The following is a 25,079-nucleotide window of genomic DNA, read 5'->3' as shown; positions in this document are numbered from 1 at the left end:
ATTTAATTTTGATTTCATTAAAAGTTCTGCCCTGTAGGATTTGCTGCTCCACAGTTGCACCAAGTCACCACATGGTGGCAGCAGACTGCTGTGTGGGGGTTAGGTCTTGAAGCGGTTTTCTTCCTCAGTGATACTAGCGTTTACCAGATAAGCGTGTATAAATCAAATTTTGCCAATTTGACATAGCTAAATGGCCACAGGGGTTGGGGGGTGGGGGCTGGTGAGTGAAAGTCCCGGAGAATTGATCCTTGCCTGTCTTTTCTGAGCCTGAATCAAAACCCCTTCATGGAGAAGCAATACCTAGTATGTCAGACCCCTCAGTATTGTGAGTCCTGGCTGATAAGGTGATCTCCTTACAGGATCCTTGTGAAGTCACTTGCACTTGGATGTTCAGCTCTTAGGGTTTGCCAGTCTCTCTGCACAGGAATTCATGGAGGGGAAGTGCGACTTTATGGGGGCCTCATCACCTGAATTGGAAACTGCTCTGAACAGGAGATCCTGTCAGTTCTCCACGCTGTGATTGGTGAGGTTCTTCTCCCTTGCTGATGAGGGGAGCACCTTACCCTGAAACCACGGAGCAGAAGATGGGGAGTTCCGGCTTCACGTTGGTGGTTTTGTTCGTTTGCTTGCAGATGTGAGATCCAAGTCCTATCGGAAGTAATCCAGAAAGCAGAGTTGCACAGGAGAGGGCAATGGTATCAGGAGAAGGAATCTGACATTAATTGAACTCTGGCAATGAGTCCTACGTTGTGCTCTGAACTGGTGCAAACATAGGACTGGATGCCCTTGAGGCCTACTGGTTGGTGATACACACATCTAATCATGTTAGTGAGAAATTTTAAAATATAATGAGGGCTACATCCAGTAAGAACTATAGAAATTGAGGTGGCGATGGAGAGTATCAGGGTGGGAGTGACTGTGGGGTACAGATACTAAGAAAAGCTAGGGGCTTTTGAGGATCTCAACAATCATTTCCAGAAAGGTCCAACATTTTGTCAGTAGGACTCTTGCTATCTTTCACACCTGAAGAGACTGAGGCAGAGTAGGAGAGTAGACAGATCTAGCAGTCTATAAAAGCTATAGAGTCAAGTTTACCTTGCTGACATATCAGCTCTGCAAGCTAACCAAAGGGTCTGACGGGAGAAAACCATGTATTCTGTAGCCACAATAGATGGTGATTATGTCCAATTGACTGTTAGGAACTCCATCTTTACATCGGGTTTTAGAAAACCTATGTGTGTAGTTTCCCAACTTACAGTAACATTACAGAAGTTGGTAAGCATCGAAAGGATATGTTCCTGCCCAGTGTCCGTTTCCTGTTCCTGCTGCAGGAGCTGCCAGGCTGCGTGTGTCAGGGGGTGACTTGTCTGCGGGTTGTTCTCCCCGAGGGTGCTGCCGTGCCACACGGCGCTGAGATGGCCCGGGTTCGCCAGGACACAGAAGTACACGCTTCATTCAAAAAGAGAAGTCTGTTTACATTTAATTTTGTCATTGAAATAGTTGTGAAGGGGCGCCTGGGTGGCTCAGTCAGTTGAGCTTCTGACTTCAGCTCAGGTCATGATTTCACGGTTCGTGAGTTCGAGCCCCGTGACAGGTTTTGTGCTGACAGCTCAGAGCCTGGAGCCTGTTTCAGATTCTGTGTCTCTCTCTGCTCCTCCTCCACTCGTGCTCTATCTCTCTCCATCTCAAAAATAAATGAAACTATTGAATTAAAAAAAAAGTAAAAAATAAATAGTTGAGAAAATTTATGGGGCTTAGATAAGTTTTACCTTGAAAAATTTAGGCCACCTTAGTCTTGAACTCTGCTGGATAAATGAAATGTCATTATGAAAAGATAGCGGTCCAAAAAAAAATTGGTAAGAGTTGCTGAAATTGAGTCTCTCCTCTGCCATTTACCAAATAACTTAGGATGAGTGGTGAGCTACTTGTTATTTTATCTGTAAAAGGGGGATGGTTGCTATCTCTTAGAGTGCTTGTGAGACATAACTGAGCAAGTGGGAAGTGCCTGCCGGCATGGAAATACTCCATGATAACTTCCATTATTGTTGCAAATTCCACATTTCACTAAAAATGGTTCATTTTGATGTGTTTATTAAAACTATTGGACGCCTGAGTGGCTCAGTTGGTTGAGCGGCTGACTCTTGGTCAGCTCAGGTCATGATCCCAAGGTCATGGAATTGCGCCCCGTGCTGGCTCCACACTGAGTGTAAGCCTGCTTAAGATTCTCTCCTGTCCCTCTCCTCACACCCTCTCTCCCTCCCTCTCTGAAGTACACAACAAAGCAAAACATGTGATCCTTTGATCAAAGCTGTTTACAGTTTCCCCTTGTTCCTAAATTCTGTTCTCTCCTGCCCTTCCACTCCTTGATGGTCCCTGACCCTGACCTCCAGCTTGTAGTGAAGGGTTGGTTCTTCAGCCTTCTCTGGAGGCCTGGGATCTGCCCCGTTGTAGGCGGCGTGTTCCCTCAGTCCTCACAACAGCCCTGTGAGGATGGTCATTAGGAAAACATAGAGGAAGAAAGTAACGAGGAGAAAGGCTCATAGAAACCAAAGAATAGGTTACCCTCTTCTCATCTGTCCTGAGTTTTTGAACTATACTAGTAATCCCAATGATTCCAGAATTTCTGAGGCTGGGTTTCCCCCAAAAGGTTTGGTCCGTGGAGGAAGGCAGGTATGAGTCTCCGTGTGAGCTGGCTGCCATCCTGACTCCAGAGCTCCTCCATCCTGCCTGAGCTGTGTGGGGGTTCACCTTCCCTGCCGTCCTCACTCCCCTCCCGGGAGCAGGTATCACCACTGAAGCTTTATAGAGTAGGGAAGTGGGGAGGTGGAAGTGTTGGGCACGGTTGCACAGGAAACCTCTTTAGAGAGCCCAGAGTTGGCAGAGGAAATGAGCAGTGCCCTGGGAAGTGAGGGTGCTGCGTTCAAGTTCCTTTTCTGACCATATGTGGCTGACGTAGTATCAGGCTGGGCAAGCCGCTTCTTCAGAGGGAAATGCTCGGTTTCTTCATCTGGGAAGGAAGATGGTTGAAATAGGTAATCTCTGAGGTCCCTTCTGGTAACACCTATGAGTCTTAACACCCAATGTCAGTTCTACCCACAAAGCATGTCATTAGCCCTGGCACCACTTGGAGGTGGTTCAGAATGAATCTGTCAGCTTGTTAAATCCACTTTTTGAGGGTAGCGATGTTGGGGCTTCTCTTTTTTGTGGGTACAACTCTGGGATGTTTCCACTTATTTCAAGGGGTTTTGTTTAATTCCTAGAAAATTTTTAGAAAAAAATTAGTTTTAGCTTTATTTTGATTTGCTGAAATATAAGCTTGGTTTGTTGTTTGGTTTTTTATTTTTAAGTATTTATTTTGAGAGCATGAGCAGGACAGAGGGAGAGGGAAGAGAATCCATGGCAGGGAGTGCAGAGTCCAATGGAGGGCTCAATCCCACCACCTCGGGATCATGACCTGAGCTGAGATCCAGTCGGATGCTCAACCCACTGAGCCACCCAGGCGGCCCAAAACCTAGTTAACATTCTTTTTAAAATCTGAAGACGTCAGAGTTGAATGCTGGTTCTGCCTGGCCCGTTATTAACCAGCATGAAATCCTAACTCATTCTCTTCAGTCTTTCCTCAAGGGAGAGAATTAAAATTTTAACTTCTTTTCCTAAATATTTTTACTATTAAGCCCCGAGTACGTTTCCACAACCTATAGGAGGATATTAGCTTCTGCTGGGATTTACAATTTTGCTAATAGTTCTCCCAGCAGGTACTTTTGGTTGCAAACTAAGCCTCCCTACAGTTAGGTGTCAACATTTCACCTTGCCATAGATAGGTTAGTTCATGCCGTCTGTAAGACATGTGCTGCTGTTCTCTTAATTTCAGTGGATGGAGACCTGAATGAGAGCTACAATAAAGCTGGATAAAATCTCCAAAAATCTGAAGTTGGAATTGAACTGTGTACACTGTTCTATTTTTGACAAATGTTCCTGTGACTAATAAAACATAATGGTCTGTTTGGGAAAATTGAGAACTAAAAGGATTTTACCACCTCACTAGAGCTATTATAATTTATCTTTGATGAATATGAGAAATCAGTTTTGAAAGTGACACCTCGCAATATATTCAGTGGTACCAGAAAGTCAGGGAGTAAGCATTTGAGATTGAAATAGGGATTTAGAAACTAAGAAGGTTTTGAAACTTTGAGTTTAAGGTCAGAGTTTTGAAATCCTGCAGAAGTGCAAATATATGTCACATTTAAGTCTAATGGAAGATAAAAAATAAACTTAGCAAATTAGGATTAACACAGAGATGCTGTATAATGTAGGGAAGCTGATGAAGGGTTCCAAGTTCCTTAAGCAAACTAGTTCCCAAAGATAGCAACTCCGTGCACTTAGTGATTGGGGCAGGTGAGATCCTAAAAGTGATCATTCTTATTAAAAGCTTCCTATATACACTAAGCACCATGTGAGTTACCTCATTAAACCTTCCCTACCACCTCTGGGATGAGTTTCACTGCCAATTTTACAGAAGAGGAAGTAGTACGCTTAGAGAGATGAGATGATTTGCCCAGGTCCTCATAGCTAGTAGCCAATAGATTCCAGATTCAAATTCAGGGCTGTCTTGTTTCTTAGCCACTGTATCTAACCATCATACTATGCTGCTGCTTTCAGAGGGCTGAGATTGCTCTAAGGAAGTGGTCACGGCTACATCTGAGTGAACCTGGTGTGAAGACAGCCTGGGTGCCCATGTGCAAAGATGAAATTGAAGACCTTCCATGATCGGTAATGCTCTCAGCAATTTGCCCTTGGAAGCCTCTTTGGCAGTGACTGGCATTTGCTCTTTCATATCGTCTCACAAAGTCTATGCTATGCCAGGAAATTCCTATAGTTACCAGGAAATTCTTCCTAGTAGACTCTGTCGCCTTTCCTCCCAGACTCTTGAGGTTACCAGGAAATTCTTCCTAGTAGACTCTGTCGCCTTTCCTCCCAGACTCTTGAGGTTCAGAGTCCTTTGGCTTCAGCCCTTCTTTGTTTGAGAGATGTGGGTGGGAAGTATGGTGTCCCCTACTTCTCCGCCATGTTTTTCTCCCATTCAGTTACCAGGAAATTCTATTCTGGAAACCATTTAAATTTTTTTATACTAAAACCACTGAAATATAATTTTTTCTTATTATTAAAAACAATCTTTTCATTAGAGAAATACTAGAAAATAACCATAAGTAAATAGGAGCACTTGGAATCTAGTCACCTACTTATTTATTTCCTAGGATGATTTCCTAGAAGTGTCCTTGCTGGATCAAAAATATGAACATTATTAAAATTTAGGTATGTTTCACCAAATTACCAATTTATATCCCCACATGTGTGTGAAGGATGCCCTTTGTCTGACATCCTTGCTGATATCATCATCACCCCCACCCGTACCTTTTTTAAAATTGCCAAATTTACTCTAGTTAGGATTTGAAATTCATTTTTAAGATTCCATATGATGTACTTCCCATGTAATACCTTTAGTAGGATGTCATAGACTCTAAGTCTAAAGTTTTTTCTTCTCCAGCAAGAAAGCGGACGCAGGATTAAAATACAAGAGATGGCTAATGTCCGGGAACAGACAAGAGCCCTGAATAAGGGTCCTTACTCTGTATTTATTAGGATCGGAAGGCTTACAAACATGGTGCGTGTGCACAAAGAGACAGTGAATCTGTGAACATTAACTCATGAGCATGAGGAAAAGGGCTTTTGAAGATATACAATGTTAGGGGTGTGGGTCAGTATAAAACAAAATCCCGGTGCCGGGCAGTTGGGCAGATGGTTGTTAATGGCAGACAAGAGGTGCCTTGTCTATGTTAGCTAGCCTAGGGGATAAGACAGAACATGCTACCTCAGGGTCAACAAGGCACCTTTTTTCCGGTAATCAGCTCTGCTCTGGCAGCATCCCCCACAGCTGTCTATAGCTTTATTTACCTGTTTGCCTAATTGGGTCCTTCCTTCCTGTGAAAGCATCTTTCTGCTATAGTACTAAATTGGGTGGCGTTTTCACTCTGGATACCTAATCTTGCTTACCTCCTATACCTTTGTATTGGGGCCTTTCCCCCCACCTCTCTATCCTGGAGGCCTTTGCGCAGCACCCCCATCCTGGGGGCCTTCGCCCCACCCTAATTATGTTTATTTACCTAATCTTGTTTACCCAAACCTGGGTGTGAGCATCCTATGGCTTTGTAATTCTTTTTGCCTTGTTAACCCATCAGTGCAGGCTCAGGGAATTTCTAAGCTTATTCCCCACAGTAGTACTTGGAATCCAAACTTACCGGAGGTGTTTTCAAAGCTCTATCATTACAGAGGCAAGTCAGAGAAAGCAACTTCCCATCAGTATATAATCTTTGAGAACTAAGAATGAAAACTTGATAGAGCAAGGCATCTTAAGAGCTGTCACTTAAACCTTTTACCTTGCTCTTGTTTCCATTTATCTTGTTCACACACAGATAAATGCATGCATGTGTAAAGGCTAAAAAGGATTCAAAATTAAAAAACAAACAAACAAAAAAACCCAAAGACTGGTTTTATTTCTTCTCTTCAGAGAACAGGCAGAGTCACTCGGGTGTCCTGACTCCATCCAGATATCACTTAGAAGCTGTTGCTCACTTTTCAAGTCTGATCCTCTGACAACGCCTCTCCTTTCCACCAGGCCCTGGGCATCTTTGTGTCAAATTTTCTCCAGCCTTGCATGTGCATTCCTTCTCTGGACTTGAGGTCAGAAGCCCTGCTTTGAATTTCAAACTGTTATTTGATACCTGTGTGGCTTTGGACAGTTGCCATGTACTCTCTAAGTCTCAATTTCTTGTGGAATGGAGAGGTGGATCATCTTTTCCTCATGCGATTGTTGTGAGAGTCCAGTAAAATCAAGTACATGAAAGTGCTTTGTGAGCTGTATAGCTTTACCTACAATGTAAGGCTATTCATATTATAACTGCTTTCTTTGCCAGCTCTTTGTAAAAGAGAAAAATCGTCCTGGAGGAGTTGGAGAGAAGGGCCCCTTTGTTTGAAGATGAATGCAGGAGGGAGTTGGGAGGCCAGCGGGACCGGCCGGGGCTCCTCCACCAGAGGTTGTCTGTAGGAAAGCCATCCACCCTCCATCATCAACCACCTAAGGAGGTTGGATCAGATAACCTCGAAAGAGGTAAAGAGCTCCTGAAATCTATGATGGAGGCCAACAGCAAAAGGTAAAGAGATGTCTCCCTGCCTTACTGGCTACTGTAAGTTAGTTGTTAGCTTCCACAGAGCACAGGGGTGCCTGGACATGTACACTTGCACAGTGTGAGTGCTGTCATGGAATAAGAAAGTCAGTAGTGGTGTTTTCTGGGCTGTTTGCTCAGCGTTAAACCCAGGTAATGGACATAAGTGTGCAATCTACAGGAAGCTTTCTCCCTAGCTTCAATAAGTGCTCCTGTCAGCATGGCCAAGAACCGTCTCAGAATCTGTGAATCTGAGAATCAAGACCCACAGAATCTGTGTTTTTTCCCTGAGGTCTTCCCCATCCACCATCCTTTGATCTCCTCCTGGGTCAGATGCAGCCAGAGGAGAGGTGGTACAGCCCTGCTAACTGGGGAGCACTGTTCTCTGCTCCTATATGCTCTGCTTTTCCTCCCCATGTGCCTTCCCCTCTTCTTTCCTCCTCCCCCACCTGTATCCTTTGTACTCCCTTCTGTCCCTCACCTCCACAAAGATGAACCGTCCCTTGCAGGAAACCCATTTCATCCTGTCCTCTAGTGTTTCTGCCAAAACGAGGAGAGCCCCGAGATTCAACATTCTGAGTTAGTCCCATGCAGGAGTGAAAGTAACATTTCTCAGAAGTGTGGTTGTCTCAGTGCTCTTTCTCTGGTCTTCCCCCCACCCCCAAGTTATTCTCTTCTTAACCTGGATCTGTGTAGGAAACATACTTAGAATTTTTAGCATTTGGAGTCATGTAATTGTTTCCCACAGAAAGAGGAAAAAACTCAAGAAAAGGGCAAAAGATACATTAGTGTATCCACCCACATGTGCATACTCATGTACACCCCTACTCCCAAGACTGAGATTGCAGGGATATTTAATTAAAATTGGGTGGCTCAGGGTTGGGTCTCCTACTTTGGCTCGGGTCATGATCTCATGTCTCATGGGTTCAAGCCCCACGTTGGGCTCTGTGCTAACCGCTCAGAGCATGGAGCCTGCTTCCAATTCTGTGTCTCCCTCTCTCTCTGTCCCTCCCCTGCTCATGCTCCATCTCTCTTCTAAAAATAAACATTAAAATATCAAAAAATAATTTTTGTCCTCAGGATCCCAATGTTTGAAAAGACATTGATGGAGGCCCAGTCCAAAGAGTCACCTGATAAACAATTGCCCATTGGAATGTCATTACCTGATGTTCACTAGCATGTTGGTGTGACCTTCTGGTGAGAGTCCAATCTGTCTCCATTTTATAAAACTTCTGAATACTTGAAAGTAATATTATGTGTCTATAAATTTTTCTCTGGTTCAAAATAACCCTCTTTAATTAATAATTTTTGGGGCAGCCCATATAATGTATTAAGAATTGAAATTAAAAAATTAAAAAATTAAAAACTCTCTCCTCTACCTTCCTAGGTTCTGTACCTGGGCCCTGTAAATTAAACTGACAAAATTAGCAGGAGAAAGAGTTTATTTTGCATGCATCTGGAGGCCTTCATAGAAGATAGGAAGGACCAAAAAAGTGTTTAGAGATGGGGGCTTATATACTATTTAAACAAAGAGTAATAAACTGTAGAAAAGTAACTACACAAAGGTTGGACTTCTAGGAGAAGTAAATTGTGGGAAGGTACATCTATGGGGGAAACTAATAAAAGATAAAAGCTATTTAGAGGGATTTGTTATACAGACTGAAGTTGGTACCTTTACCATTGATGAAAAAGAGTTGCCTCCCATGATTAAGAGTTATCCCCTCTTCCTAATAGGGGAGAGTGAGACATCTTTATAAATGAAAATATATGTTACCTTTACAAAGGGAAATTTATGCCCTGCTTTTAGACAGAGGGCGGGCAGAGAGCTTTTTCTGCATATTTTATGGTGGCACACTCTGGTCCCCTTCATTAGCAAAAACCTAGGTGGAAGAAGAAATAAACTAGTGGCAACACTAAATTAAATCAAGTGAATAAATATTCATAGAGTAGTAGCTGTGAATAGGATATTTTGCTAGGGGTGCGGGAGTGGTGGGAACATAAAGCAGAAATCACAGCTGTCTTCCTTGAAAGAGTTTAAGATCCAGGGAACACATTAGGAATAAACACGTGGAAACTTAAAAAGCCAAAGCACATACACATAGCTGTTCAAGAGGACTGTAGAAAAGTTGTCTCTAAGTAAATGCTAAATAAAATGCCATGAGAGTAAGTTGAGCGATCAGAAGAGGGAAAGACGCAATGGGAGATGGAAAATCAGAGGAGATGGATTTTGAGGACGCGGCTAGGAGTTTATGGAGCACCTCAATGAGCAGCAAGAACTGACGGGGTCACTCCAGGGGAAAGAAACTGGCCCAGAGAGAGAAGGGCTCAAATACAAAACACTTTGTGGAGCAGAAGCTGAAAAACGAGTTTCCCTCACATGGCAAGTTTGAGAAGGTGACTTTCTTTCATGAACAAGGCTGGGGCCACACACTTTGGGCCAGTGTCTAAGGAATCGGCAACATACTCTAGAGGCAAGAAGGGAGTGCAACGTCATCTTTCTGGGGTCAGACTTCATCCCAGCTCACCACCCCAGACCTTTGCTGGTTGTCAGTGTGACGACAGTGGGGAAGTCCAGGAGCAAATGTTGCCAATCCCTGGTTCCTGTATGACCCTGGTAGAAACAAGCTGAGGAAAAATTTTAGTGAGAGGAAGCCAGGAAAAATCGACAGCATTTGATAGACACTCACTCGGGCTTTCCCCAGTCACCGGCACTCAGGTCTTCTGTTGACTAATTCCATCCATCTCGATGCAGGAAATCAGCTTGGCTGCTGAGTAAGTGAAAGTCTGCACGAAACCTGAGTTGCCTGCAGCGAGTCTGTGGGTACCTTGGTCAGGCTACCCCGAAGTAGCTGCTACTAAATTGTGACATGGAACCACCTCACTGTCCTATCTCTTCATCGTGCCCTCACCAAGGGTAGAATAGGTATGGCTCTTAGCTAGAAGCGAGTGCAGCTTTGAGATTTAAGGCTCAGGTGTTCTTATTCCGATCACTCTTCTAGGGCACTTGACTCACCATTTCTGTTTTAGATATTGTAATGCGTTTAGTGAACTCTGCTGTAATTTTACTGGAAGTCTCGTGCTTTTTAAATGTTCCGGAAAACACTGTATGCCAGATTTTTACGTGATGTAAATCTTGTGAAAATGCAGTCTGATTCAATAGGTTTGGTGTGGGAAACTGAGATTCTACTTTTTTTTTTTTTTTTTGCATATATTTTCAGGTTCTTTTCTATGAGTGCACATTTACACGTATATACGTATACATTCATGCATATATGTAGTGTGCATGTGTCTATACAAAATAAGGTCATGAATTATATAAACTATGTCTTGATATTTTCAACAAATGTTATAACGGACTTTATTTTTAAAGTTACTAAATTTTCTGGGAAAGCAGTTTCTAATGGCTACAAAGATTCTATCATTATGCATACTGTCATCTACTTAACCATTACATTATTGTTAGAAATCTAGGTCATTTTCAATTTTCCCTCTAAATATCCTTGTATGTGGATATTTGAGTGTGTCTCTGTTTTTTAGAACAATTTGAGGGTGGAACTTTTTTTTAGGTTTTTGTTGCATTTTATTACATGACCTACACAAAATTGTACCAATACCAAAACACTCCTGGCTGTCACACCTAAAAGTGTCCCCTTTCCCTATTCTATTAATATTGTATGTTTAAAAATCCATACCAATTTTAGAGGCTAAATATGGTGTCTTGTTTTAATTTGCAGTACTTTGATTACTCTTGAGGTTAAACTATTTTTTCATGTATTATCTATTTTTTTTTAGTGTGCACTGTTTTCTTTTTTCTTGTTTACTTGAGATATAATTGATATATAATAATATATTTGTTTCAAGTGTACAATAATTTGATATTTGTATCTATTGCGAAGTGATTAGCACAAGTAAGTCTAGTTAATATCTGCCAACCCAATGAGAAAGAATGAAATCTGGCCATTTGTAGGAAAGTGGATGGACCTCGAGGGTGTCATGCTAAATCTAAATAAGTCAGGCAGAGAAGGACAAATACCATATGTTTGCACTCATAGGTTTAACAGGAGAAACCTAACAGAGGACCATAGGGAGGAGAAGGGGGAAAGAGAGTTGGGGAGAGAGAGGGAAACAAATCATGAAAGACTATTGAATACTGAAAAGGAACTGAGGGCTGAAGGGGGAGGTAGAGGGGGGGAAGGGGGTGATGGTCATGGAGAGGGGCACTTGTGGAGAGAGGCACTGGGTGTTATATGGAAACCAATTTGATAATAAACTATTATTAAAAAAAAAAGAACCTGGTCAAATATGAAAAAAAAATATCCACCAACCAACCAACCAAGACTCTACCTTTTAAACAAGTTCCCAGGGGCTAGCGAGCTGGATGCCTCTGGTGCCAGGATCAAACTCAGCAGCAAAGCCTTCCTAGATGGTGGGGGCATGGGGACGCTGCTTTCTCACTGCATTTTCGCTTGCTCCACTCTTGCTGCCTCTGTTCCCAAGACTGCTATATTCTCTCTTTGCATCACTTTACAGCGATGTAGACATTGTAGGACTGTTTTGTATGTAACAAATTTTAGGTGTGGAATTAAAGGAAGAGAATTAAAGCACAGTGTGGACATGGAAACTATTTGAAGATGAGGCTCATGACTATAAAGTTACCCTGCTGTGTCAGCCACTACACTTCTTCCTGGTACCCCTCCATTTCTCTCCCATCCGGGGATAACTCAAATTCCTATTATTTTGTATGTGTAGCGAGTTCCCTCTTTGTTGCTATCTTGGGAGAATAGCATTTTCCTCTCTGTGTTTACTCTGGATAGAAATAGGCTCTATCATTGTACTTCCCAAAAGGCCCACAGTCAGTTCTTTCCAAAACAGAAGTGCCATGTGGTCTGACATAAAATTCATGGCACTCCTGCGTGGAGGAAACTGCGATGGTAATTTTCTGGGTTTTTGTGGACAGTACTTTTATTTTTCTTCTGACCCATGTTAGGTCCCCAGAACAGTGGCACAGAGTGGGCATTTAATAAATGGCATTTTTGTTAACAAGGAGATAAAATCTCTTGTGCAAAAAGCCTCCACAGTCCAGAGAATAGACTCAGAATTGAGGGATTGGTTCCTCACTTAATCTGGAACTTTCTGCAGTGACCTCAACCTTGTTTCACCCAGGATTCTCACACTGCACCTGGAGAGACTCCTTTCCTAGGTCTTTCCCTTCCCCCTAATTTTCTTCTTTGTAATCTTTTGTCTCCAGTCCCCTTCTTTCATCTCTCTTCACTGCAACTCTTCACACAGACTCACTTTTTTCATCAGATGATCAGGAATTGTACTCTTTTTTAGACAGACAGACAGACAGAGAGAGAGAGAGGGACTGAGATAGTTACAGAGAAAAGGGAAAAGAGGGCTTCCATGTTTTTATCTTCTGTTGACTTAAGCCCATATAATTCCCATGCCCACAAATCCTAGCACAGTATTTTCATCTGACAAATGATCATTATAATAAACTCTTTATAGTGTTTAAACCTAAGTAAAGTTGTTTTGTTCCTGATGATCTTTCCACGGTGAAAATGTTAAACTTCTGTTGCTATGAAATTGTCATCTTATGGGGATTCTAGAAAGCACATAATACGTTTGAATTTTACTTCCAACAAAATAGGTTACACTGAACTAATAGGCACAGAGAATCCTGGAACTGAAAAGAATAACTCTCTGCATTAAAAGAGGGGGAAAAAGAATTGTGGAGTTTGTGGAATCTGTAATTTACAGTAACAGATGCTATCAGGTCACCACATGGTTTTCTTCAATAGAGGGTGGAGAGGTAAGGTTATAAAAGGTTATAAAGGTCCATGTCCCATGGACTTTCTAAATTAACTAGGGGCTAAACAGGCAAAATAAACCATGTATTTGATTAGTGTAATAGCCTGAACAGAGGAAGAATTTTTATGCTTGAGGAGAAGAGCTGCAAGAAACTTAACGGTTGAGGTTAACAATAAAAGCCATAATACTTTGAGGCAGTTCTGACCCAGTGATCTTGACCTTCAAAAAGGTCTGACTCTAACATAAGTAAGTGCTTCAGGGAATTTAGAAAGAAGTGTTTCAGTGTCATTTGGAGATAAGACTGGGTGAAAGTAAGCTATATACTAATAGCTTATGTTTAGTGAATAAGATAATGAGTGATAGCCTCAGTTTATTTTTTGCATTTAATTCCTTGTTAATATTCTTTAGATCTAGTATATGATAACATTGTATAACTGGCTATTTTGATATGGAGTCAGAGGTCTGATAAAAAATAAAAATCAACAGAAAAGGCTGTAAAATTATTCAATGTTTCGATCCATCAGTTTAGATGGGGGTAGGACACTTCCATTTGCAAAGAGAGAGAATGAGAGACGCACAGTAGTTCTGGTCTGGAGAAACCTTGAAATCCTGCTTGGTTGACCTTGTGGGGGTCCCCTAGCCAGGGCATATGGGATGTTCTTTGATTAGACCCTGAAAGAGTGTTGGCAAATATACCTTCCTTGGGATCTTTGTGCTCCTAGATGGTTATGGGGCTGGAAGTTGGTTTGTAACTAACTATGAGAACTCTCTCAAAAACTTAGTAAACTTTCATCTAAGTCAGTTCTTTTTGTGGCATAATTCCCAGAACGTCTCTATATCTTTGCATTTTCATTCCTGTAAGTTTTCCTCTCTTGATTTAATGGTAGATTACTAGAACTACACCCTTACATCCTTTATTCTGAGTCCTTTTATCCAATTAAAAGGATTTACTAGATGCTTCATTTTGATTCTTGCCTGTAGAAAGTTTATTTGATTGACAGGTTTTTACCTGGCAGTTCTCCCTCAAAGACTTTTTTTTTTTCAATCTTTTGCTTTGGGGGATAAAAATATTTGTTTGTTTTTTTACAAGGCTCTTAATTTCTAGACTCTTCATTTTCTTTCATTTTGTTTGCGAACTCACCAACTCTTTCTTATATTACCTTGCCAAATGCAGATCATAGCATCTAACATACAATAAGATTCTGTTTTCTCATCTCTTCCTCTAGAGCTCTTATTGTACCTCTAGGTTATTTGTAGGCAATAATTTTACCAAATGTTTTGCAATTGCATAATGTGGGTCATCATTTATCTAGCCTACAATTTCTTTGTCATTTCAGCACCCTGCCTGACCATTAGAGATCATGCTACTATTTAGCTTTTTGCTGCAATAGCTCCTCACTTCTGGGTATCAATTTCCATATCCACATGTATCCTGTTAGGTTTTGACAGCTTATCTTGATCAGATTCAGCTTTTTTGAGGATAAAATCTGTCCAAGGTTGGATTTGTAAACATGTGTACATCTAAAGATTAGTATCCCCAGCAATCTCGTTATTATCTTTTTGGTTAATGTGTATTTGCTTTCTTTCTATAACTAGATTTTAAACTCACTAAGGTAGAGGCTGTAATCATACCCTCTATTTCCTATATAAGAGTAACCCCAATAGACATGTAGCATGGCTTCCAGCACATGGTAGGGCAGAAAAAAGATCTTGCTAACTTGGCTGTTTGACCAGCTATAATATTTTACCATATGTGAGGCTGTGTTTCATTCTTGGAACTGCAACTTCTTCTATTATCTCTTTCTGTGGGTTCTTGGACTTGTGTGTAGAGTGTCCTGGCTGTCAGTGAGTTGAATGACAGCCCTACTTGTATTACTAAAACTCCTAATGGTGGTAACAGCTTGGGTCATGGGTGGTACAGGGCAGTGAAGGGCTTCCACCATAATCAGCTGCGTGTTCATATGTTCATTATTGCGGCCTCAGTATTTGCACATAATTTACAGTGTAAGAAGTACTTAATAAATGTTAGATGAAATAATGATCTGGATCTGTTGATTGAGTTTGGACTTGGTGCTAGCTGGTTACTAGTTTGACATCCTGATGAGTTACTTATTCTTACCTTGATGAGGGAAAACTGTTACTGCTGGACGTAAGAGGTCAGTTTCCTTCTTACATAAAGGGCTATTTAATTCTCTGCAGTGCAGCAAATCCTCTTGTATTGAACCAGCCACTCTTAATTCAAAGTGACTTACTTGTTCCTTCTTTCATGAGAATTGGTGTAGTCTTCTATGCTGTGAGGTATGGCTCTGAATGGAGAAGAGACCACTGAAGGAGGTAAGTGATTCAACCCACTCGATTTAATATGCTTTTATGGGTCTATTGTATATATAGCTTTAGTAGCATGACTGATAATTAACAAATTTGGAAACATGGCTCTTGATTTATGTGCTTGCTTTACTGAGTATGTGGAAGGATATGTCTGGCATCGCTTTGGAAGTTCCCTACACAGTGGGCTTAGGAGCTTCAGGCTGGCTGGAAGGGGCTAGGTAGGGAACTTGTTTTGAATCTGTATATGCATAGGAAATGTACTCTTAATTTAGATCTTATATATGGGGGAGGTGTATATTTAGAGAAGTGGGCTGGTAGTGATTATTGGGGAGAGGGGACAAAAGTTACTCTAAGTCCATGAAGACCTCAGAAACATACACACAGTGTGAGACAGGCTAAGTATGTGCACAGAGGTAATGAGGAAGGAAATGATGCCTGAGAGGATGATTCAAGGAAATCTTCTTATAGGAGTTAAACTTCTGATTGTTCCAGAGGAGAGGTGCAGAGAAGAATTCACAGGTATGGGGAGGAGAAATAGGGATGAAAGGCTCATGATCACAGAAGAATTTTGATTGGTCTTGGAGGGGTTTCCAGTGAACCCAAGAGCTGTTTCCTTTTCATTTCCTTCATTTAAAAAAAAATGGAGGAAAGTTGTTCAAACATGTTGTGATAGAGGAAAATTACATACCTGCTAGAATGTGCCTTGTGTTTTTAAAAGAGCATGTGTGGTTTTACCTGGTCTTACTGGAGATAAAAAAAAATTAAGTTATTGTTACTTCAGAAATGTCTGTGTATCCCCAGGATATGATACCTGACATATAATATGTGCTTAATAAATGTTTGCTGACTTGAACAGAATGAGAAAAATTAACTCTCCATAGGTCATTTAAAATGATCTTAGAGCACTGAAAGTCTTTACTTGCTAATTCATTTTTGTTAACACTTAAAAAAGATCTCAATCAGAGATGGCCAAGATAATGGTCATTATATGTGATATAAAAATGATTATTTATTAGGCATCCTTAGGATTTTAAGCATGGGGTTAAAACAGAATTTGTTCAGGGAGTCTATGAAAGTACTTGGGGAAATAATTCTGAATCTCTCACTGATGTCATTCATTTCTTTGGTTTTGTTTTCCCCTCAAAATTTAACACCAAGGATCCTCTAAGGATGATATACCTTCCACCTAAATCATGGTTCATATCATATGATGGAAAGTAGAACATACGGTACGTGATGAGTCGCTAGACATTTGTGGAAAAACATAAAAGATCACAGCAGCAGTTTGTAATTTGGTTCATCTCTGTCGTAAATTAGTTAAGAATTTTGCTGTAATTTGAGGCCAGTGGGGGTGGAAGTGGGGTGGAAGTAAAGGAAGGTTTGGTCCTTTTTCCATCATCCCCTTTTAGGGTCCCTCTCTGATTCTTCTTCAGGAAGTGGAATAGAGAAAAAAAAAACTACGTTCGTCAGTAATTTGGGGTAACCACAACGTAGTAAGCAGGTCAATCGAAATAAGGACAGTGATTGCTATAAAACCGACAGGTGCTCTCACTGACACAGCACAGGCACACACAGGGCAGTGCGCACACAGAGGAAGAGTTCACTACACAAAGAAGTCAACCAGAGCAAAATGACAAAGACCATCCTGCGTAACATAGCCATGGTAAGTAAAAGTAATTTCTGTTTAGTAGCAGTCAAACCTAGGATTTCAGGATAGCAGATTTCTAAGGAATTAGGCTTGATTGGAGTCTTTCTTAGAGGTAGAATTGACTTTGGTTTTGACCCTGGTCTGGTGAGAAAAAGAAAAAAATAACTAGAAATTATAGTGAGGTGTAAAACATAGATTCTTATGTGGTAGCTTTTGCATAGGTCATTGATAGCTTGCTCACTCTTGGTGTCACAGACAACTGAACATGGTCTCTGCTGTGGCCACCATCATTATAGAGTTAGGTTGGTCTAAAACTCTTTCTTATCTCATGGTGAGGACTTCCAGCCTTTTGGGATATGTACACATGTATTTTAGCCAAGGATAGTGAGACTCCAAGAGGTTTAATGATTCCCCTAAGACGACAAGTAGACAAAGAGTGCCCAGGATGAAAGAAGTGGAGCCACCCAGTGTTGAACTTTGGATAGCTCCCAGAAGAGGAAACTGGCTGTGTCTCAGCTGATTATTTTTGCATTGTCTCATTCCTCATGGAGGAGAGAGGGAGAGATGGTAGTATGATGGAAAGCCACCTCTTTTGGGTCTAGAATCTTGCCTGACATTAGACAGGTAAAGGCTGGGAAGAATATAATTTAGAGGAGCTTGAAAACAGGGCTTGGGAAATTACTCACCATATTATTGGCTTAAATAATCCATCTTTTTTTCCTCCATTTACAAGCCATGTAATTGAAAAGAGTTTGGATTTCATAAAAGGTCATATCATATGGTGATGATAATACTATAGGTATTTTAGAGATGACCAAAAATGCAGCAAAGTGTAACAGTTAGGGAGCACATAGACTTTGGAGTCAGTCCTTGCTCCACTACTTACTAAATGTGGGATTTGGGGTCAATGACTTAGCTGCTCTGTGCCTAATTATTCCCCTTATCTGTAAAGGGGAATGATAATGGCATCTCCCACATAGGTTTTTTGGGGGGAGGATTAATTAGTATCTTAGAGAATGACTAAATCTGTACTCTGAAATGGCTTGATTTTTAGTTAAGTTGGTCATTTTAATATAACAACCATAAGGATAGAGAAAGCATTCAATGTGTTAAATATTGTTTTTACCTCTGAGACTCTTGTCAACCCAGGGAAGTAGATTGGGTTTAGTTTCCCCATTATACATATGGAAAAAAAAATCCCAATTAAGTCTAGTGATTTAACATCACTGGGTACTGTACACATAAGAACTGAGACATGAATCTAGGTTTACTGGTTTCAGGTACAGTATGCTTTTCCTCAAACGGTTCAGAGGCAAGATTTCTAAATTCAAAGCCCTTGTGTCTAAAAAAAAAATCTTACAGATAGCTTTGTGCTCCAAAGCCATTTCTATTTCATGTTTGGAGTAATCTGTTGGACTATTTGCAAGAAACGTGATGATGCAAGGAGTGGTAGAATAGGATTAGGGGGCGGCACCTGGGTGGCTCAGTCAGTTAAATGACCAACTTGGGCTCAGGTCATGATCTTGCAGTCTGTGAGTTTGAGCTCCGCGCTGGACCCTGCACGGACAGCTCAGAGCCTGGAGCCTGCATCAGATTCTATATCTCCTTCTCTCTCTACCCCTCCCCCACTCACACTTTGTCTCTGTCTCTGAAAAATGAATAAACCTTAAAAAGAAAAAGAATAGGATTAGAAGTTGGGAGGTACAGGCAGGTAGGACATCCTCAGTAAGTAGTTGAGGCAAATTTTTGTGGGCTTAGGAGCTAGCCAGGCTCTGGCACATATTTCTACACAAGGGTGAACATACACTACAGATCAGTTCAGAAGGCAAATACTCAGAGGTGCCTGGGTGGCTCAGTCCATTAAGTGTTTGACTTTGGCTCAGGTCATGATCTTACCATTTGTGAGTTCAAGCCCTGAATGGGTCTCTGTGCTGACAGCTCAGAGCATGGAGCCTGCTTTGGATTCTGTGTCTCCCTCTCTCTTTGCCCTTCCCCTGCTCATGCTCTGTCTATTTCTCTCAAAAATAAGTAAACATTAATTTTTTTTAAAAAAGGAGGCACACTGTGGAGTTGGGCTGTCAGTGTCCTGATACTGCCCACCTTCACTGGTGCATTCTCTTGCTTCTGTTCCTGCTGTACAGAATAGGAGTGATGTCTATCTGTATGTCTGCCTCATAGATGGCCTATAAGAATTCAAATCAATAACATGCTCTGAACTCAGATAAGCGCTGTAAATGTCATTTTCTTAAGAATTAGCAAGAGCCATATCAGAACCCCTGCTCTGTAGTGCATAACCACTAAAATCTATAGTTTCAGATCTAAAGCTTTGTGGAGCAAACTAGAGTGATTTGCAGGCATTATCTGATTTCCTGATAAAGAGCTATGTGACCTACAATGCTCATGCAATTCTGTTGTATAGCTGTTCACATTGCTTAAAATGCTTGGTTCCTCTTGGGAGGCAAAGCTAAGACTAAAGCACCACAAGTGGCTTTATATTGACAATAATAATGAACTTCAACAGCAATAGTACTGACCACTGACACCTAGGGTTGAGTCCCCCAACTGACACCAGCAAGCTGGCGAACTCAACCAAGTTGTTTGTTACTTTTTGGGCATGACTCTTACCAGTGTCATTGGGATAATTAATACTAGCTCTGCCTGCCTCATGAGATGGTTGTGAGAATCCGGTATTCAGAGATGTGAAAGTATGTTCTAAAATACTCCAAGAACATAAGCAAATATAATGATTTGTTAGAAGCATGGCAATTATTGCTGAATCACATAACCTTAAGATACAGTTACTTTAAAGCCTTAATAATGAAAGTGAGAAGTGACTCAGTGATACTGAAGATAAAAGATGAAAACACACAGGAGGAATTTTTTTAAAGAAACCTAAGAAAGTAGGGGCACCTGGGTAGCTCAGTCAGTTATTTGTCCAACACTTGATTTCATGGTTGTAAGATCAAGCCCCTCATTGGGTTCTCTGCTGGGCATGAAGCCTGCTTAAGATTCTCACTGGCCCTTTCCCTCTGCCCCTCCCTGGCTTGTGAGTGAGTGTATGTTCGTTCTCTCTCTCTCTTTTCTCTCTCTCTCAAAAAAGAAAAAAAAACTTAAGTAATTGGTAGGTTTGGGAAGTTACCTAAGAACCCTCCGGTCTACGTGGGCATCCTTTAACTTTTAAAAGTTTATTTCATAGCACTAGACAGAAAATGCATGAGGAAAAATTCCACATCTTTCCTGTTCATTTTGTGTCACCAACAGAATGTCTACTAATAACCACCTGTATTGAATACTTACCACATGCTGGCAGTGCTTTTCATGCCTTATATGGATTATATCATTTAATCTTTACATTTTCTCGTGGACAAAATTGAATCACAGCTAGTCAGAATCCTGAAACTGAGTTATGGACCCAGGATATCAGACCCTAGAGCATATATCTTGAGTTACCACACTATAGATTTGAAAAAGAGTTCCTGAATGAATGAATGATTGTAGTAGATGAAAGTAGACAACTGCTAATTATCTGAAGGCAGATCAGCCTCATTTGGGCTTATCTGGGTCAATCTTGCTTTCAACTTCTTTTTAGTGTTAGCTGCCTTCATACAGCAAGTTGACACCATGACCTTTCTGTTTATTCTTGTCATTTCTTGCCTTCAGCATATGTAAAATATAAAAAAGAGATCCTTTATATGGACATGTCTAGTCGCCTCCCCCTACCTTAACCATGGAAGGTGTGAGCCTGAACAACTTGAGCCCAGAGAATGAAAGCAACCCAGCTTCAGCTCTTGTTCTACATTATGTTGAGAGTTGGTGATGGGCCTTGTCCAACCCCAGGAAGGTCGGTGGTGATGATGGGGTGAGCAGAGCATGGTTGTGACAAAAGGAATCTGGAGAGATTTTTAGCTCATCTTTTCTTTAGGTCTTCACAGAGCACTTTCTTTGTGCATTCCTGTAATACCCGATAAACCGATGTTCCAATGTGAGTAGGAATAATATGTTTCAGAGCTAAAGACAAATAGTTTCCATATTCTCTATTGTTGTGCATCATTAGTGGCTCTGCTTCTTTCAATTAATGTGGATAATTGGATGTTTGCTATAGTTGGTTTTGCACAGTGTTTTTCATAGTGCTTTAAGTTTAAATATGCTGTTAATTTAACTGTATTGTTTTGTTCATTTCATTCATCCAGAAAGTATTTGTAGAACACCTGTTCTAGGACACATTCTCCTGCAGGAACTTACAACCCAGTAGGTGTAAATTTGACATGAACACAGACGGTACATTTCCAGACAATAAAGAAATGACACTTGAATGCTATATGGCAAACGCTTTATGATTGAAGGAAAATAAACATATTCCTAATTGAATAACTTTAGAGACTTCCTGGAGAAGACCACCTCTGAGTGGGGCCTTGATGGAAGGGTAGGGTTTCATAGGTAGAGGTGGGACAGTGTATTCTAGGTGGAGTGATGGCTGGGAAGAAGGATTTTGTGGAGAATTCATGAAATACAAGGTTGGAAATAAAAACAAGAGCTATCATTTATTAATCTTTTATTTAGAACACTAGATTTAATCTTGTGAATATTATTATGAAGGGAGTATTACAGCCCGGTTAGAAAGAAGAGAAACCAGAGATTCAGTGGTGAGGTTTAAAGCCGGCCCCAGATCCTGATAACCTCTCTGTCCCACTGCTGAGGAGCTATCAGACTGCTGGAGCCCCGTCCCCAGGCTGAGTATGTACCCAGTTTGGCACCCCGATAACTTCATGAATGACTATCCCCATTTCCAGGTGAGGACCTGAGGTTCAGAGAGGAGCCCTGGTCCCATAAAAGACAGGGGATGCTGAGTTCAGCTAGAGCATGGGAGCACACGACACCAGAGTCCCAAACCCACTCAACCTCCTCTATTTTGCAGGTTAAGTCCTTGCTGCTGTTGATGTTGGGGCTCACCCTCCTGTGGGAGGTGGCAGCTCGGAAAAACCCAAAGGCAGGGGATGCAGCCCTGTGCCCTCCCCTGGAGGATAACAGCGTGAGGGTTGACATTCGCATCCTCAGGCAAAACCAGGGGGCTATTTCCATCTCAAATGATTTCCAGAACCGCTCCAGTTCTCCCTGGGATTACAAGTAAGTGCAAATGAGACTGATCTTCACATTCTTTTGAAAAACATGCTTGTTTATTCTAATCATAAAGTAGAGAATTTGGAAAATATAGAAAAAACAAAAGCCCTAATATTTGCTCTTAAAACCAGAAATCCCACTTTGCCTGGGAGCTCACAGTTTGCTGTTTGGGCTAGGTCCTCCTGTGTGGTTAGAGGTGCTACAGTTCTGCTGTTAATTTCTCATTGACTCTCTGCCTTTGCCTGCTCCAGGCAGCCCTAGGTTGGTGTTTACAAACTTTCTGTGTTGGAAGAGGGGGCTCTTTAAAGCAGCCTACATAATGAACTTTGCGTCTGACTAAGTGAGGGCCAGAAAAGTCAGTTGGGAGTGATCCACTCACATTAGACATCTGCCTGCAAGGAAGGGTGAGGAGGGCGGAGTGGACAAGAGAGGCCAGTTTGGGGAAGGGAATGCAGTCTGGGGATGGGACGTTCAGGGTACCGTCCTGTGATGCTGTCTGACATGCCAGATGTTGGAATTCCAAGGCCTCATCTATATGCTCCAAATATAAGTATGAAAACGGATTCCAGGAACAATTAGCAGGGCTTCTGGGGCTGCCTGAATTGCTTCTCACAGGAAGGGAGTGTGTATGGTGGCAAGTTGGCTGGCATGGCTTTGCTGCTTTGGGTCCCCTGGCAGAACGGGTATTCAGGGATAAACTGACAGTATGTGGTGCATCCACAGACCTCTGGGGCTTTGGTTTTCCTTTCTAAGCAGCAGGCTTTGTAGACTGTGTATCAGGAGACCGACTAGTGATGTTCCATATCTAGGCAAAGGATGAATAATAATTATAATAATAACAACAGTACAATGAAAAATAAAGATCTAGCATTTATTGAATGGCAGTATTTCACAGTGTAGCGTTTTGTGTGCATTTGTATCACTGAATGTTCTCAACCATTCCATGAAAGGGACCCATGAGAATCTCCATTTTAGAGTGGAAGAAACAGCCTTTAGTAGTTAAACACCTGCCGGAGGGCAATGTATGAATCCAGGCCATCTGGTTACAGCCCTGGGTTGCTGGGAAATGCCTCCCTGCAGGTGAGCACCCGGCGCCGCGGGGTTCTCACATCTGTCCATCTCCGTCTCCCTTGTCTCACCAACTGCTTTTGTCCGCCCCTCCTGCAGCATCACCCGGGACCCCAACCGCTTCCCCTCGGAGATCGTGGAGGCCCAGTGCCGGCACTCGGGTTGCATCAACGCTGAGGGGCAGGAAGACAGCTCCATGAATTCCGTTCCCATCCAGCAGGAATTCCTGGTTCTGCGGAGGGAGCCCCAGGGCTGCTCTCGCTCCTTCCGGCTGGAGAAGGTGCGGGTGACCGTGGGCTGCACCTGCGTCACCCCCATCGTCCGCTACATGCGCACCTGAACGGCTGCCTGGCTGAAGCAGCTGGGAAACGCCATCCCTTACCCAGCGCTCTGCAGCCAGTCCTGTGCGGTCGCAGTTTTCTCCACGTCATAGGCCTCTTGATAAGACCGGCACGGAATTCTCAAAGCTCTGTAGTAGATATAGTGTTAAATTTCTGGGGCGCCTCTGAATCGTAGCATAGTCCTGAGCAGCTCCACTGCCCCAACCCCCTGAAAACAGATGGAGGAGAAGGAAGGCGCCCTTGGCCTGCTCGGTTTATGCGCAGCGTTGACTACTTCCTAGCTGCCACTGTGACGCGGTGCCATTCCCTGGGAATTCTGTTGGTAAAATGGGGCTCTGTGCCATGTGGATGAAAATGTAGGAAATATAACCACAGTTGAAGAGTGTGTGGCAGAGACTGTGCAGGGTGGGGTGGGGTGGGAAGGATGGGGGTAACCATCTAGGGCCTATGTTTATTGAGCATTTGTTAAACACAGAAGTTGGCCTGATATTTACGTTTGTAAGGAAACTGTCTATATATTTATGATATATTGGTTATATAAAATTTTAGGAGAAAAATGAACATGTCAAGTACTAATATAATAAAGTATTAATGATTGCAAAAACAGTTTAGGTGTTTGTGTCCAGTCTTGACTTATGCTCACAAAGCTTGTAGCCCAAAAGATTTTGAAATTCTATATACTTGTCACTTGTTTTCCACATTTCCTCATCAGTTTTCCGTTAGAGGGTTTCTGTTAGAGCTGTTATTTTTATTTTTATTTATTTATTTATTTTAGAGCTGTTATTTCTAGTGTGTGTGGCTGTGTGTGTGTGTGTGTGTGTGTGTGTTGGGGACTTTTTTCTCAGCAATATTGAGATACAAGTGACAAATAATATTATATAAATTTATTGTGTGCAACATGATGACTTGTCTATTTCTCTCTGTATTGAGAACGGATTACCACAATAAGGTAGTGAACAATTCCATCACCTCATGTAGTTACCTCGTGTGTGCATGTTTGTGAGAATATGTAATATCTCTCAGAAAATGGCAAGCATACGATACAGTATTGGTAACTATGGTCACCACACTAAACATTAAATCCCCAGAAAGTATTCATCTTAAGTATAAGTTCGTACCCTTTGACCAACGTCTTCTCATTTCTCTGTCCCCACTGCTCAGCCCTGGCAACTACAGTTCTACTCTCTTTCTATGAGTTGGAGAGTTATTTAATTTTTCTGGCTACTTGGGGACTAATTACATGGAGAGTTCAGGAAAATGGTGTTAACAGAACTGAGTTCCTGCTCCATCTTCCTGGCTGCATTATTTTACAAAGGGAACCTTTACTGGCCACTGTGCTAGCCACTGGAGATGCAAAGGCAAGAAATGCATATGGAAGGGCCACAGTGTTGGGACTGGCCACCCACAGAGGCCCTGGTCACTGGAGCCATGCAATCCCTTTGCATCGTCCTCATTTTGACTTCTGGGACCTTTAGGGCCACTGGTTGTCCATCAATATCTTCTTGGGGGGTGGGGCACGGGAGCTTCCGGATTCTGGTCTTCATG

General features: G+C 41.9%; 1 protein-coding gene and 1 long non-coding RNA gene across 4 annotated transcripts; one reads left to right on the top strand and one right to left on the bottom strand.

Annotated features, from left to right (window-relative positions):
- The first annotated feature begins 7,170 nt into the window (after window positions 1-7,170).
- On the top strand, window positions 7,171-24,098 carry IL17F (interleukin 17F). 3 transcript variants are annotated; one of them, XM_029944914.1, is made up of 3 exons: window positions 7,171-7,208; window positions 21,923-22,131; window positions 23,293-24,098. In XM_029944914.1, the coding sequence occupies exons 2-3, from the start codon at window positions 21,944-21,946 to the stop codon at window positions 23,531-23,533; spliced, it is 429 nt and encodes a 142-aa protein (XP_029800774.1). In that variant the 5' UTR covers window positions 7,171-7,208; window positions 21,923-21,943; the 3' UTR covers window positions 23,534-24,098. The 3 variants fall into 3 exon arrangements, with proteins under 3 accessions (XP_029800774.1, XP_029800773.1, XP_029800772.1); XM_029944913.1 differs by lacking the exon at window positions 7,171-7,208 and adding an exon at window positions 15,251-15,365; XM_029944912.1 differs by lacking the exon at window positions 7,171-7,208 and adding an exon at window positions 16,936-17,022.
- Window positions 22,983-23,793, bottom strand: LOC115296455. The gene is made up of 2 exons (XR_003910892.1): window positions 23,530-23,793; window positions 22,983-23,366 (listed from the first exon to the last, which is right to left on the bottom strand). It is a non-coding gene; the product is annotated as an uncharacterized LOC115296455 (long non-coding RNA).
- Window positions 24,099-25,079: the final 981 nt, after the last annotated feature.

Source organism: Suricata suricatta, chromosome 7, assembly GCF_006229205.1.
Source record: "Suricata suricatta isolate VVHF042 chromosome 7, meerkat_22Aug2017_6uvM2_HiC, whole genome shotgun sequence".
NCBI classification, from domain to species: Eukaryota; Metazoa; Chordata; class Mammalia; order Carnivora; family Herpestidae; genus Suricata; species Suricata suricatta.
Note: the sequence above shows the minus strand (reverse complement) of the source record. Positions and strands in the feature narration are given on the sequence as shown.